Raw genomic sequence first — 18,185 nt, 5'->3', positions numbered from 1 at the left:
TTCCAGTGAATTAACCATCTATAAACAGGACAGATTAGGCGCTAGTGGCTTTGCATTCAGTGTATATCACTATATGGCATCTATTTGCACATATTATTTATAACCCGTATCATTAGATCCTGCCGTTTCCTCCTCAGTAATTACTTCCTATTTCCTGTTTACTCGCAGATTCGCTCTTTCCTTCCGTTTCCTATCATTCCTGCCGTCGACCGTAAGAAGGTGAAGCTACACGAGCCGGACAGACGCAGCTGCTGTCCGACCCCACAACACCACCAAACGACTCGCATCAGCAGCGCAGACCTCTCCTGCCCTGAAGGGTCGTTACAATGTATCGGCGCAGGGGAAATGCATCAGGCAGTTGAGCCCATGGACTGCATACAATTGTGGCAAACTCTGCCGCGATGAGTATGAGGTCTATGCGGGATTCTCAGCTTGGCAGTAAAGGCTTCCATTTAGTGACAGCAAGCAGAGATCTTGCAAAGAATGAGACATTGAAATGCAAACTATAATCAGTAAAGAGCTGAAATGTTCGTCATCATAGAAGATGTCAACTGTTCTTGATACCTAGGAGATACTTGGACGGGTTGTCACCCAGCTTTCCCAGATTCCTGACTAGCAGAGACAGTGTAGAAACTGGGTGACTGGTCAGTCGTCAGTGGTATAGGGCGTCCTTACCAGTAACTTGTAGTTCAACACCCTCCACGCGTAGCAGCGAGTCGCCCCGGGGATTTTATTAGTGCGGAGACGTACAATTATCTCATAACTCCCATGATTCATGAGCGAAAAGATGAAGACATTAGCGGGACAGACTCAGACGGACAAACAGGAAAAACCTGAGGAGGACGGATGAGTCAGGGGAGCGCAACGTACTGTCAGGTCCAAACACTGAGCCTGGAGGATCATGGGAGCTTAGAAACAGACATATCAATATGATGTACACTAATCAGAATGAGGGCTCCCTGAATTAAAGGGCTTCTCCACAATTCAGACCTATAGGGTTTGATAGCTAAACACTGTGCTCTGGGATCCACTGGTTAGGTCTGGGTGGGATGGCAGGCACATGCCACCAGATCAGATGTGCCAGTATCTGGCCTGTATGTACACCGTAGCTGCCAACAGTTCCACATTTACAGGCTCTGCACATTAGGGCTGACTGAGTCCAAAACAGGCGGGGCTTTTTTATGCCCTGGCCATAAAGGGGTATTGCCAGGGGCGGGGTGTACATACCCGAAATTTACCAACTACAATGTTCATAAGTATGTTTGTACTACTTATACAGAGGGCAGACATGAGCAATCAGTCCGGCATGGAGTGGCATCATGAGCCGTGTAGGCAGACGCGAGCAATCCATCCTCAAGGGCGTGTACATGTAATGCCGATTGAGGGCAGACCTAAGTAATCAATCCCGCCAGGAATATACCAAGTGAAAGGAAGCAGATATGGCTAATCAATCCTGAATGGATTAGTGGTATAAGCCCTGAACATATAGTGCAGACGGGCAGCAGACATGTCCAATCAATCCTGCAGGGAGTCTCATCAGGAGAGAGCAGCCATGTCCAATCAATCCTGCAGGGGGTCTCATCTTGAGAGAGCAGCCATGTCCAATTAATCCTGCAGGGGGTCTCATCAGGAGAGAGCAGACATGTCCAATCAATCCTGCAGGGGGTCTCATCAGGAGAGAGCAGCCATGTCCAATCAATCCTGCAGGGGGTCTCATCAGGAGAGAGCAGCCATGTCCAATCATTCCTGCAGGGGGTCTCATCAGGAGAGAGCAGCCATGGCCAATCAATCCTGCAGGGAGTCTCATCTTGAGAGAGCAGCCATGTCCAATCAATACTGCAGGGAGTCTCATCTTGAGAGAGCAGCCATGTCCAATCAATCCTGCAGGGAGTTTCATCTTGAGAGAGGAGCCATGTCCAATCAATCCTGCAGGGGGTCTCATCAGGAGAGAGCAGACATGTCCAATCAATCCTGCAGGGGGTCTCATCTTGAGAGAGCAGCCATGTCCAATTAATCCTGCAGGGGGTCTCATCAGGAGAGAGCAGCCATGTCCAATCAATCCTGCAGGGGGTCTCATCAGGAGAGAGCAGCCATGTCCAATCAATCCTGCAGGGGGTCTCATCAGGAGAGAGCAGCCATGTCCAATCATTCCTGCAGGGGGTCTCATCAGGAGAGAGCAGCCATGTCCAATCAATCCTGCAGGGAGTCTCATCAGGAGAGAGCAGCCATGTCCAATCAATCCTGCAGGGAGTCTCATCAGGAGAGAGCAGCCATGGCCAATCAATCCTGCAGGGAGTCTCATCTTGAGAGAGCAGCCATGTCCAATCAATACTGCAGGGAGTCTCATCTTGAGAGAGCAGCCATGTCCAATCAATCCTGCAGGGGGTCTCATCTGGAGAGAGCAGCCATGTCCAATCAATCCTGAAGGGGGTCTCATCTTGAGAGAGCAGCCATGTCCAATCAATCCTGCAGGGGGTCTCATCAGGAGAGAGCAGACATGTCCAATCAATCCTGCAGGGAGTCTCATCAGGAGAGAGCAGCCATGTCCAATCAATCCTGCAGGGGGTCTCATCAGGAGAGAGCAGACATGTCCAATCAATCCTGCAGGGGGTCTCATCAGGAGAGAGCAGACATGTCCAATCAATCCTGCAGGGAGTCTCATCATGAGAGAGCAGACGTGTCCAATCAATCCTGCAGGGAGTCTCATCAGGAGAGAGCAGACATGTCCAATCAATCCTGCAGGGAGTCTCATCATGAGAGAGCAGACGTGTCCAATCAATCCTGCAGGGAGTCTCATCAGGAGAGAGCAGACATAACCAATCAATCCTGCAGGGAGTCTCATCAGGAGAGAGCAGACATAACCAATCAATCCTGCAGGGAGTGCTGGCATTGGCCCTGTAATTGGTGCAGCAGGAGACTCACAGGATCAGAACTTGTGGCCTTCTTAAACCAAGCTTCATCTATAGGGGGCAGCACCAGACAGGCTCGGCTCCTGCAGAACTCCTCACATTTTGGCAGGCTGTCAGGATGATGGTGGAGATCTCTTAAGCGCTTTATTCCCACGGGTATGGCGGCTGCGTGTCCCGGCAAGCAACAGTCAGCAGAGAGGAGACTGAGGGTGACATCACGGTGTCTGGTGACATCAGTGATCGGGAACCGGTAGAGCAGGTTCTACAGGAGAGCGCGGGATGAGAAGGAGCGAGCCGGATCCTGCACAGAAAAGACGGGTGATCGGAGCCGAGCTCCAACACGGCAGGAATGACCACGGCAGCCCTGCACCATCACTCCCATCATCCTGATATACTGTACAGATTCAACCCCCCTCCCCACACACAACATGAAGACGTTCACACGCCCTCTGTATTCTGTTTTTCCGCCAGGTGCAAGGACCGCTGAAGGTGCCCCTAATTCATGACAAGGTGCATCTTCTGGTGGCAAAACAAGTGCAAACAGGGAGCAAAAGACCAGCGTAAAAAGGTGGTCTTTGTAGATGACCCCCAACGACTTCACCATGACCTTCAGGAGCAGCTGCCGAGATTCCAAGTCCGAAAGGTCGAAATATCCTGACGGGTGTCAGATTATCGGAATTCTAAAATATCCACAATTCGTATACGGCACCCACTAATCCGAGGACAGTCCCGCCTGGGAGACCGCGCTCTACACGGCGTGTGAAGATATGTACATAAGGGGGTCAGTATCAGGTTGCGGGTGTCGTTTGGCACATATGTGTGGGAATGTCACATTACAGTGCAGGGTTAACCTGCGAAGCACCACACCTCGTATGCGGGCTGCTCAGGGTGTCGCCCTGGACGGCATCATCTGTGGGAATTCTCTCGCAGCCAAAAGCTCCTGGGAATCACAGAGGAGAGAGCCTTGCCGCACAGAAGACACCCTCCTCAGGTTGCATGTCTGTATAATGAAAAGTTTTCTGCTTGCTGTCAGTGAATGGAGACATTAAACATTGAGCAATCCTAATAAAACCCACTGTGCAAGCTGATTGTTCGTAGTGACGCACAGTAAGAAACCTACCAGCTTTGTGAGCAGGACTAGACCAGCCTCTGAATGCAACTCCATTCACAGACTGAAAGCAGAGTCATTGATAAATCAGCGGTCTATTAATAAACCACAAGTCCCAGTATGTCCTGACAACCTGTGGCTGCAGAACGGACTGATGAATCTTATAAGATAGTAAGAGGTATTTGTATCTATAGCAAATCCGGAATTACAGCGACATTGAAGGCAATGAGGATTAGCGGAACGCATCAGCTCATTACGGCCAGGAGAACCGCCACTGATCCCACAAACCGGGAGGAGCACCGACCCGTCCATCACTAAACACCAAACTGTAGTAAAGCAGTATAAAGACGCGGCCCCAGCAGACCTTCAGTAACCTGATGATGTCATCAGATTCCTTCCACCTGAGTAATGTCACCGCTGAAAAGACGAGAGAACGTGACCTAAAAACTTCATGTTACATAACTAAGAAATATTGTGGCATCAAATAAGACCGACCAGAGATGTGCTGTGCATCATGATCATATATACAATACTGCTTCTATCTAAGAAAGAACTACTATAATACTGATCCTATGTACAAGAATATAACTACTATAATACTGCCCCCTATGTACAATAATATAACTACTATAATACTGCCTCCTATGTACAAGAATATAACTACTATAATACTGCCTCCTATGTACAAGAATATAACTACTATAATACTACTCCTATGTACAAGAATATAACTACTATAATACTGCTCCTATGTACAAGAATATATCTACTATAATACTGCTCCTATGTACAATAATATAACTACTATAATACTGCCTCCTATGTACAAGAATATAACTACTATAATACTGCTCCTATGTACAAGAATATAACTACTATAATACTGCCTCCTATGTACAAGAATATAACTACTATAATACTGCTCCTATGTACAAGAATATAACTACTATAATACTGCTCCTATGTACAAGAATATAACTACTATAATACTGCTCCTATGTACAAGAATATAACTACTATAATACTGCCCCCTATGTACAATAATATAACTACTTTAATACTGCCCCCTATGTACAATAATATAACTACTATAATACTGCCTCCTATGTACAAGAATATAACTACTATAATACTGCTCCTATGTACAAGAATATAACTACTATAATACTGCTCCTATGTACAAGAATATAACTACTATAATACTGCTCCTATGTACAAGAATATAACTGCTATAATACTGCTCCTATGTACAAGAATATAACTACTATAATACTGCTCCTATATACAAGAATATAACTACTATAATACTGCCTCCTATGTACAAGAATATAACTACTATAATACTGCTCCTAGGTACAAGAAAATAACTACTATAATACTGCTACTATGTACAAGAATATAACTACTATAATACTGCTTCTATGTACAAGCTTATAATTACTATAATACTGCTCATATGTACTAGAATATAACTACTATAATACTGCTCCTATGTACAAGAATATAACTACTATAATACTGCTCCTATGTACAAGAATATAACTACTATAATACTGCCTCCTATGTACAATAATATAACTACTATAATACTGCCTCCTATGTACAATAATATAACTACTATAATACTGCTCCTATGTACAAGAATATAACTACTATAATACTGCCTCCTATGTACAAGAATATAACTACTATAATACTGCTCCTATGTACAAGAATATAACTACTATAGTACTGCTCCTATGTACAAGAATATAACTACTATAATACTGCCTCCTATGTACAAGAATATAACTACTATAATACTGCTCCTATGTATAAGAATATAACTACTATAATACTGCTCCTATGTACAGGAATATAACTACTATAATACTGCTCCTATGTACAAGAATATAACTACTATAATACTGCTCCAATGTACAAGAATATAACTACTATAATACTTCTCCTATGTACAAGAATATAACTACTATAATACTGCTCCTATGTACAAGAATATAACTACTATAATACTGCTCCTATGTACAAGAATATAACTACTATAATACTGCTCCTATGTACAAGAATATAACTACTATAATACTGCTCCTATGTACAAGAATATAACTACTATAATACTGCTCCTATGTACAGGAATATTACTACTATAATACTGCCTCCTATGTACAAGAATATAACTACTATAATACTGCTTCCATGTACAAGAATATAACTGCTATATTACTGCTAGTTACTGGAGTAATGAGTGTAATGAGTATGTAGCGGCGCAGGCAGTGATGAGGTGATATATAGGACGTACCCATGTTATAACCGTACGGCGACTCTGTAGCGCCATCCTGTAGACTCGCCAGGATCTCCCCTTTCCCAACATCGCTGTCCCCAACAAGCAGAAACTTCAGCAGGAAGTCGTAGGCTTTGGCCGGGCTTGCTCTGTGGGTCATTCTCCTTCCCGAGAGGCTCTATAGGTTGGGGCGCCTTCAGCCCATCATGAGTTCAAGCTGATACACGGTCACAGAACTACAGCTGTGAGGACACTCATACCCAGAATCCAGAGGACGGACAGGAACGCTGAAGACAAAGCAAGGGAATGTGAATGAAGGGAAAAGCAAATATAACACAAACCCAAAACTAACCTATAGAATACACACTGTATATAACCTCCATACATCTATATAGTACACACTGTATATAACCCCCATACATCTATATAGTACACACTGTATATAACCTCCATACATCTATATAGTATACTGTATATAACCTCCATACATCTATATAGTACACGCTGTATATAACCTCCATACATCTATATAGTACACGCTGTATATAACCTCCATACATCTATATAGTACACTGTATATAACCTCCATACATCTATATAGTACACACTGTATATAACCTCCATACATCTATATAGTATACTGTATATAACCTCCATACATCTATATAGTACACACTGTATATAACCTCCATACATCTATATAGTACACACTGTATATAACCTCCATACATCTATATAGTACACTGTATATAACCTCCATACATCTATATAGTACACTGTATATAACCTCCATACATCTATATAGTACACTGTATATAACCTCCATACATCTATATAGTACACACTGTATATAACCTCCATACATCTATATAGTACACACTGTATATAACCTCCATACATCTATATAGTACACTGTATATAACCCCCATACATCTATATAGTACACACTGTATATAACCTCCATACATCTATATAGTACACACTGTATATAACCTCCATACATCTATATAGTACACACTGTATATAACCTCCATACATCTATATAGTACACTGTATATAACCTCCATACATCTATATAGTACACGCTGTATATAACCTCCATACATCTATATAGTACACACTGTATATAACCTCCATACATCTATATAGTACACTGTATATAACCTCCATACATCTATATAGTACACGCTGTATATAACCCCCATACATCTATAGAGCACACACTGTATATAACCTCCATACATCTATATAGTACACTGTATATAACCTCCATACATCTATATAGTACACGCTGTATATAACCCCCATACATCTATATAGTACACACTGTATATAACCTCCATACATCTATATAGTATACTGTATATAACCTCCATACATCTATATAGTACACACTGTATATAACCCCCATACATCTATATAGTACACTGTATATAACCTCCATACATCTATATAGTACACACTGTATATAACCTCCATACATCTATATAGCACACACTGTATATAACCTCCATACTTCTATATAGTACACACTGTATATAACCTCCATACATCTATATAGTACACACTGTATATAACCTCCATACATCTATATAGTACACACTGTATATAACCTCCATACATCTATATAGTACACTGTATATAACCTCCATACATCTATATAGTACACACTGTATATAACCTCCATACATCTATATAGTACACTGTATATAACCTCCATACATCTATATAGTACACTGTATATAACCTCCATACATCTATATAGTACACACTGTATATAACCTCCATACATCTATATAGTACACACTGTATATAACCTCCATACATCTATATAGTACACACTGTATATAACCTCCATACATCTATATAGTACACACTGTATATAACCTCCATACATCTATATAGTACACACTGTATATAACCTCCATACATCTATATAGCACACACTGTATATAACCTCCATACTTCTATATAGTACACACTGTATATAACCTCCATACATCTATATAGTACACACTGTATATAACCTCCATACTTCTATATAGTACACTGTATATAACCTCCATACATCTATATAGTACACACTGTATATAACCTCCATACATCTATATAGTACACTGTATATAACCTCCATACATCTATATAGTACACACTGTATATAACCTCCATACATCTATATAGTACACACTGTATATAACCTCCATACATCTATATAGTACACACTGTATATAACCTCCATACATCTATATAGTACACACTGTATATAACCTCCATACATCTATATAGTACACACTGTATATAACCTCCATACATCTATATAGTACACACTGTATATAACCTCCATACATCTATATAGTACACACTGTATATAACCTCCATACATCTATATAGTACACTGTATATAACCTCCATACATCTATATAGTACACACTGTATATAACCTCCATACATCTATATAGTACACACTGTATATAACCTCCATACATCTATATAGTACACGCTGTATATAACCTCCATACATCTATATAGTACACGCTGTATATAACCTCCATACATCTATATAGTACACACTGTATATAACCTCCATACATCTATATAGTACACACTGTATATAACCTCCATACATCTATATAGTACACTGTATATAACCTCCATACATCTATATAGTACACACTGTATATAACCTCCATACATCTATATAGTACACTGTATATAACCTCCATACATCTATATAGTACACTGTATATAACCTCCATACATCTATATAGTACACGCTGTATATAACCTCCATACATCTATATAGTACACGCTGTATATAACCTCCATACATCTATATAGTACACACTGTATATAACCTCCATACATCTATATAGTACACACTGTATATAACCTCCATACATCTATATAGTACACTGTATATAACCTCCATACATCTATATAGTACACACTGTATATAACCTCCATACATCTATATAGCACACACTGTATATAACCTCCATACTTCTATATAGTACACACTGTATATAACCTCCATACATCTATATAGTACACACTGTATATAACCTCCATACATCTATATAGTATACACTGTATATAACCCCCATACATCTATATAGTATACTGTATATAACCTCCATACATCTATATAGTACACACTGTATATAACCTCCATACATCTATATAGCACACACTGTATATAACCCCCATACATCTATATAGTACACTGTATATAACCTCCATACATCTATATAGTACACTGTATATAACCTCCATACATCTATATAGTACGCTGTATATAACCTCCATACACTATAGAATATACCCGGCATACTATACAGTGCGCACACGCCGCGCTCACCTACCTCGCACACGCCGCGCTCACTTACCTCGCACACACCGTGTACTCACCTCGAGCACAAGCCGTTCTGACTGCTAGACGTGGAAAAGGGCTTTCAAGATGACAGCTCACGCCCCGCCTTCTCCAGTCACTGACTGGTTAAAATACCAGTTGCTAAGGGATCAGTATGCTCCCATTGGCTACATGAGACATCTATCATGATGTGGGCGTGGCCTCTCCCACTCTTCTTTTCTGCTCCAGGTAAAGTAAAAAAAGTAGGCGTGACAAGTAATGGTGGTAGGCGGGATATGGGTGGGGCTTCCGTTGTTTACAAACGCAAGTTGACCACTTGGCTCATGCGCAGTAGACGAGATGTCCTCCATGAGCAACTGCACTGATACACTGTAACGGAATGTGAGACTGTACACCAGACATAGAAGACACTGTGTCCTATATCCCTAGACTGTCACTGCTTAATACATATCCTATACCCCTCATCCCTCCACAATATACACATCTCCTGTACCCCTCATCCCTCCTCTATATATATATATATACCTCCCGTACCCCTCATCCCTCCTCTATATATATATATATATATCCCCTGTACCCCTCATCCCTCCTCTATATATATATATATATATCCTGTACCCCTCATCCCTCCTCTATATATATATATATATCCCCTGTACCCCTCATCCCTCCTCTATATATATATATATATATATATATATCCCCTGTACCCCTCATCCCTCCTCTATATATATATATATCCCCTGTACCCCTCATCCCTCCTCTATATATATATATATCCCCTGTACCCCTCATCCCTCCTCTATATATATATATATCCCCTGTACCCTTCATCCCTCCTCTATATATATATATATATCCCCTGTACCCCTCATCCCTCCTCTATATATATATATATCCCCTGTACCCCTCATCCCTCCTCTATATATATATATATCCCCTGTACCCCTCATCCCTCCTCTATATATATATATATATATCCCCTGTACCCCTCATCCCTCCTCTATATATATATATATCCCCTGTACCCTTCATCCCTCCTCTATATATATATATATATCCCCTGTACCCCTCATCCCTCCTCTATATATATATATATCCCCTGTACCCCTCATCCCTCCTCTATATATATATATATATCCCCTGTACCCCTCATCCCTCCTCTATATATATATATATATATCCCCTGTACCCCTCATCCCTCCTCTATATATATATATATATATATATATATATCCCCTGTACCCCTCATCCCTCCTCTATATATATATATATATACCTCCTGTACCCATCATCCCTCCTCTATATATATATATATATATATATATCCCCTGTACCCCTCATCCCTCCTCTATATATATATATATCCCCTGTACCCCTCATCCCTCCTCTATATATATATATATATCCCCTCTACCCCTCATCCCTCCTCTATATATATATATATATATATCCCCTGTACCCCTCATCCCTCCTCTATATATATATATATATATATATATATATCCCCTGTACCCCTCATCCCTCCTCTATATATATATATACCCCCTGTACCCCTCATCCCTCCTCTATATATATATATATATCCCCTGTACCCCTCATCCCTCCTCTATATATATATATATATATATATCCCCTGTACCCCTCATCCCTCCTCTATATATATATATATACCCCCTGTACCCCTCATCCCTCCTCTATATATATATATATCCCCTGTACCCCTCATCCCTCCTATATATAAATATCCCCTGTACCCCTCATCCCTCCTCTATATATATATATATATATATCCCCTGTACCCCTCATCCCTCCTCTATATATATATATACCCCCTGTACCCCTCATCCCTCCTCTATAAATATATATATATATATATCCCCTGTACCCCTCATCCCTCCTCTATATATATATATATCCCCTGTACCCCTCATCCCTCCTCTCTATATATATATATATATCCCCTGTACCCCTCATCCCTCCTCTATATATATATATATATCCCCTGTACCCCTCATCCCTCCTCTATATATATATATATATATATCCCCTGTACCCCTCATCCCTCCTCTATATATATATATATCCCCTGTACCCCTCATCCCTCCTCTATAAATATATATATATATATATCCCCTGTACCCCTCATCCCTCCTCTATATATATATATATCCCCTGTACCCCTCATCCCTCCTCTATATATATATATATATATACCCCCTGTACCCCTCATCCCTCCTCTATAAATATATATATATATATCCCCTGTACCCCTCATCCCTCCTCTATATATATATATACCCCCTGTACCCCTCATCCCTCCTCTATAAATATATATATATATATATCCCCTGTACCCCTCATCCCTCCTCTATATATATATATACCCCCTGTACCCCTCATCCCTCCTCTATATATATATATATATATATCCCCTGTACCCCTCATCCCTCCTCTATATATATATATATATATCCCCTGTACCCCTCATCCCTCCTCTATATATATATATATATCCCCTGTACCCCTCATCCCTCCTCTATATATATATATATATCCCCTGTACCCCTCATCCCTCCTCTATATATATATATACCCCCTGTACCCCTCATCCCTCCTCTATATATATATATATATATATATATCCCCTGTACCCCTCATCCCTCCTCTATATATATATATATATATCCCCTGTACCCCTCATCCCTCCTCTATATATATATATATCCCCTGTACCCCTCATCCCTCCTCTATATATATATATATCCCCTGTACCCCTCATCCCTCCTCTATATATATATATATATATATATATCCCCTGTACCCCTCATCCCTCCTCTATATATATATATATATATATATCCCCTGTACCCCTCATCCCTCCTCTATATATATATATATATCCCCTGTACCCCTCATCCCTCCTCTATATATATATATATCCCCTGTACCCCTCATCCCTCCTCTATATATATATATATATATATATCCCCTGTACCCCTCATCCCTCCTCTATATATATATATATATCCCCTGTACCCCTCATCCCTCCTCTATATATATATATATATATCCCCTGTACCCCTCATCCCTCCTCTATATATATATATATACCCCCTGTACCCCTCATCCCTCCTCTATATATATATATACCCCCTGTACCCCTCATCCCTCCTCTATATATATATATCTATATCCCCTGTACCCCTCATCCCTCCTCTATATATATATATATCTCCCCTGTACCCCTCATCCCTCCTCTATATATATATATATATCCCCTGTACCCCTCATCCCTCCTCTATATATATATATATATCCCCTGTACCCCTCATCCCTCCTCTATATATATATATATATCCCCTGTACCCCTCATCCCTCCTCTATATATATATATATATATCCCCTGTACCCCTCATCCCTCCTCTATATATATATATATATCCCCTGTACCCCTCATCCCTCCTCTATATATATATATATATCCCCTGTACCCCTCATCCCTCCTCTATATATATATATATATATATCCCCTGTACCCCTCATCCCTCCTCTATATATATATATCCCCTGTACCCCTCATCCCTCCTCTATATATATATATATCCCCTGTACCCCTCATCCCTCCTCTATATATATATATATATATCCCCTGTACCCCTCATCCCTCCTCTATATATATATATATATACCTCCTGTACCCCTCATCCCTCCTCTATATATATATATATATCCCCTGTACCCCTCATCCCTCCTCTATATATATATATATATCCCCTGTACCCCTCATCCCTCCTCTATATATATATATATATATCCCCTGTACCCCTCATCCCTCCTATATATATATATATCCCCTGTACCCCTCATCCCTCCTCTATATATATATATATATCCCCTGTACCCCTCATCCCTCCTCTATATATATATATATCCCCTGTACCCCTCATCCCTCCTATATATATCTATATCCCCTGTACCCCTCATCCCTCCTCTATATATATATATATATCCCCTGTACCCCTCATCCCTCCTCTATATATATATATATATCCCCTGTACCCCTCATCCCTCCTCTATATATATATATATATCCCCTGTACCCCTCATCCCTCCTCTATATATATATATCCCCTGTACCCCTCATCCCTCCTCTATATATATATATATATCCCCTGTACCCCTCATCCCTCCTCTCTATATATATATATATCCCCTGTACCCCTCATCCCTCCTCTATATATATATATATATCCCCTGTACCCCTCATCCCTCCTCTATATATATATATATATATATCCCCTGTACCCCTCATCCCTCCTCTATATATATATATATATATATCCCCTGTACCCCTCATCCCTCCTCTATATATATATATATATCCCCTGTACCCCTCATCCCTCCTCTCTATATATATATATATATCCCCTGTACCCCTCATCCCTCCTCTATATATATATATATATATATCCCCTGTACCCCTCATCCCTCCTCTATATATATATATATATACCTCCTGTACCCCTCATCCCTCCTCTATATATATATATATCCCCTGTACCCCTCATCCCTCCTCTATATATATATATATATACCTCCTGTACCCCTCATCCCTCCTCTATATATATATATCCCCTGTACCCCTCATCCCTCCTCTATATATATATATATCCCCTGTACCCCTCATCCCTCCTCTATATATATATATATATCCCCTGTACCCCTCATCCCTCCTCTATATATATATATATATATATCCCCTGTACCCCTCATCCCTCCTCTATATATATATATATATATATATCCCCTGTACCCCTCATCCCTCCTCTATATATATATATATATCCCCTGTACCCCTCATCCCTCCTCTATATATATATATATATCCCCTGTACCCCTCATCCCTCCTCTATATATATATATCCCCTGTACCCCTCATCCCTCCTCTATATATATATATATATATATATATATCCCCTGTACCCCTCATCCCTCCTCTATATATATATATATATCCCCTGTACCCCTCATCCCTCCTCTATATATATATATATATATCCCCTGTACCCCTCATCCCTCCTCTATATATATATATATCCCCTGTACCCCTCATCCCTCCTCTATATATATATATATATCCCCTGTACCCCTCATCCCTCCTCTATATATATATATATATCCCCTGTACCCCTCATCCCTCCTCTATATATATATCTATATCCCCTGTACCCCTCATCCCTCCTCTATATATATATATATATCCCCTGTACCCCTCATCCCTCCTCTATATATATATATATCCCCTGTACCCCTCATCCCTCCTATATATATATATATATATATCCCCTGTACCCCTCATCCCTCCTCTATATATATATATCCCCTGTACCCCTCATCCCTCCTCTATATATATATATATATCCCCTGTACCCCTCATCCCTCCTCTATATATATATATATATATCCCCTGTACCCCTCATCCCTCCTCTATATATATATATATATATCCCCTGTACCCCTCATCCCTCCTCTATATATATATATATCCCCTGTACCCCTCATCCCTCCTCTATATATATATATATATCCCCTGTACCCCTCATCCCTCCTCTATATATATATATATATCCCCTGTACCCCTCATCCCTCCTCTATATATATATATATATCCCCTGTACCCCTCATCCCTCCTATATATATATATATCCCCTGTACCCCTCATCCCTCCTCTATATATATATATATATCCCCTGTACCCCTCATCCCTCCTCTATATATATATATATATATCCCCTGTACCCCTCATCCCTCCTCTATATATATATATATATATCCCCTGTACCCCTCATCCCTCCTATATATATATATATATCCCCTGTACCCCTCATCCCTCCTCTATATATATATATATCCCCTGTACCCCTCCTCCCCTCTATATATATATATATATATCCCCTGTACCCCTCATCCCTCCTCTATATATATATATCCCCTGTACCCCTCATCCCTCCTCTATATATATATATCCCCTGTACCCCTCATCCCTCCTCTATATATATATATATATATATATATATATCCCCTGTACCCCTCATCCCTCCTCTCTATATATATATATATATCCCCTGTACCCATCATCCCTCCTCTATATATATATATATCCCCTGTACCCCTCATCCCTCCTCTATATATATATATATATATATATATATCCCCTGTACCCCTCATCCCTCCTCTATATATATATATATATATATATCCCCTGTACCCCTCATCCCTCCTCTATATATATATATATACCTCCTGTACCCCTCATCCCTCCTCTATATATATATATATATATCCCCTGTACCCCTCATCCCTCCTCTATATATATATATATCCCCTGTACCCCTCATCCCTCCTCTATATATATATATATATATATATATCCCCTGTACCCCTCATCCCTCCTCTATATATATATATACCCCCTGTACCCCTCATCCCTCCTCTATATATATATATATCTCCTGTACCCCTCATATATATATATATATATATATATATCCCCTGTACCCCTCATCCCTCCTCTATATATATATATATATACCTCCTGTACCCCTCATCCCTCCTCTATATATATATATATATCCCCTGTACCCCTCATCCCTCCTCTATATATATATATATATATATATATATCCCCTGTACCCCTCATCCCTCCTCTATATATATATATATCCCCTGTACCCCTCATCCCTCCTCTATATATATATATCTCCTGTACCCCTCATCCCTCCTCTATATATATATATATATATCCCCTGTACCCCTCATCCCTCCTCTATATATATATATATATATATATATATATCCCCTGTACCCCTCATCCCTCCTCTATATATATATATATCCCCTGTACCCCTCATCCCTCCTCTATATATATATATATATATATCCCCTGTACCCCTCATCCCTCCACTATATATATATATACCTCCTGTACCCCTCATCCCTCCTCTATATATATATATATATATCCCCTGTACCCCTCATCCCTCCTCTATATATATATATATATATACCTCCTGTACCTCTCATCCCTCCTCTATATATATATATATATCCCCTGTACCCCTCATCCCTCCTATATATATATATATATATCCCCTGTACCCCTCATCCCTCCTCTATATATATATATATATATCCCCTGTACCCCTCATCCCTCCTCTATATATATATATATATATATATATCCCCTGTACCCCTCATCCCTCCTCTATATATATATATATCCCCTGTACCCCTCATCCCTCCTCTATATATATATATCCCCTGTACCCCTCATCCCTCCTCTATATATATATATATATCCCCTGTACCCCTCATCCCTCCTCTATATATATATATCTCCTGTACCCCTCATCCCTCCTCTATATATATATATATCCCCTGTACCCCTCATCCCTCCTCTATATATATATATATATATCCCTCTTACCCCTCATCCCTCCTCTATATATATATATATATATATATATCCCCTGTACCCCTCATCCCTCCTCTATATATATATATATATATCCCCTGTACCCCTCATCCCTCCTCTATATATATATATATATATCCCCTGTACCCCTCATCCCTCCTCTATATATATATATATATATCCCCTGTACCCCTCATCCCTCCTCTATATATATATATATATCCCCTGTACCCCTCATCCATATATATATATATCCCCTGTACCCCTCATCCCTCCTCTATATATATATATATATATATATATCCCCTGTACCCCTCATCCCTCCTCTATATATATATATATCCCCTGTACCCCTCATCCCTCCTCTATATATATATATATATCCCCTGTACCCCTCATCCCTCCTCTATATATATATATATATATATATATATCCCCTGTACCCCTCATCCCTCCTCTATATATATATATATATATATCTCCTGTACCCCTCATCCCTCCTCTATATATATATATATATATCCCCTGTACCCCTCATCCCTCCTCTATATATATATATATATCCCCTGTACCCCTTATCCCTCCTATATATATATATATATATCCCCTGTACCCCTCATCCCTCCTCTATATATATATATATATCCCCTGTACCCCTCATCCCTCCTCTATATATATATATATATACCTCCTGTACCCCTCATCCCTCCTCTATATATATATATATCCCCTGTACCCCTCATCCCTCCTCTATATATATATATATATATACCTCCTGTACCCCTCATCCCTCCTCTATATATATATATATATATATATCCCCTGTACCCCTCATCCCTCCTCTATATATATATATATCCCCTGTACCCCTCATCCCTCCTCTATATATATATATATATCCCCTGTACCCCTCATCCCTCCTCTATATATATATATATATCCCCTGTACCCCTCATATATATATATATATATATATATATATATATCCCCTGTACCCCATCCTCCTCTATATATATATATATATCCCCTGTACCCCTCAT

General features: G+C 39.8%; 1 protein-coding gene across 2 annotated transcripts in view; it reads right to left on the bottom strand.

Moving 5' to 3' along the window:
• The window catches only part of RAB40B (RAB40B, member RAS oncogene family), a 49,653-nt gene extending 39,888 nt beyond the window's left edge, over window positions 1-9,765 (bottom strand). For both annotated transcript variants that reach the window (XR_005779469.1, XM_040435149.1), the window contains exons 1-2: window positions 9,685-9,765; window positions 6,317-6,585 (exon numbers count right to left, since the gene is read on the bottom strand). Coding sequence is in view for 1 of the 2 variants with exons in the window: in XM_040435149.1 (XP_040291083.1) it covers window positions 6,317-6,458 (142 nt within the window). In the remaining variant the exon portion in view is untranslated. The remainder of the gene's footprint in view (window positions 1-6,316; window positions 6,586-9,684) is intronic.
• Between the last annotated feature and the right edge of the window lie 8,420 nt (window positions 9,766-18,185).

The sequence above is a fragment of the Bufo bufo genome, chromosome 6 (genome assembly GCF_905171765.1).
Source record: "Bufo bufo chromosome 6, aBufBuf1.1, whole genome shotgun sequence".
NCBI classification, from domain to species: domain Eukaryota; kingdom Metazoa; phylum Chordata; class Amphibia; order Anura; family Bufonidae; genus Bufo; species Bufo bufo.
The sequence above is the reverse complement of the archived record's forward strand: the minus strand, read 5'-3'. Positions and strand labels throughout refer to the sequence as shown.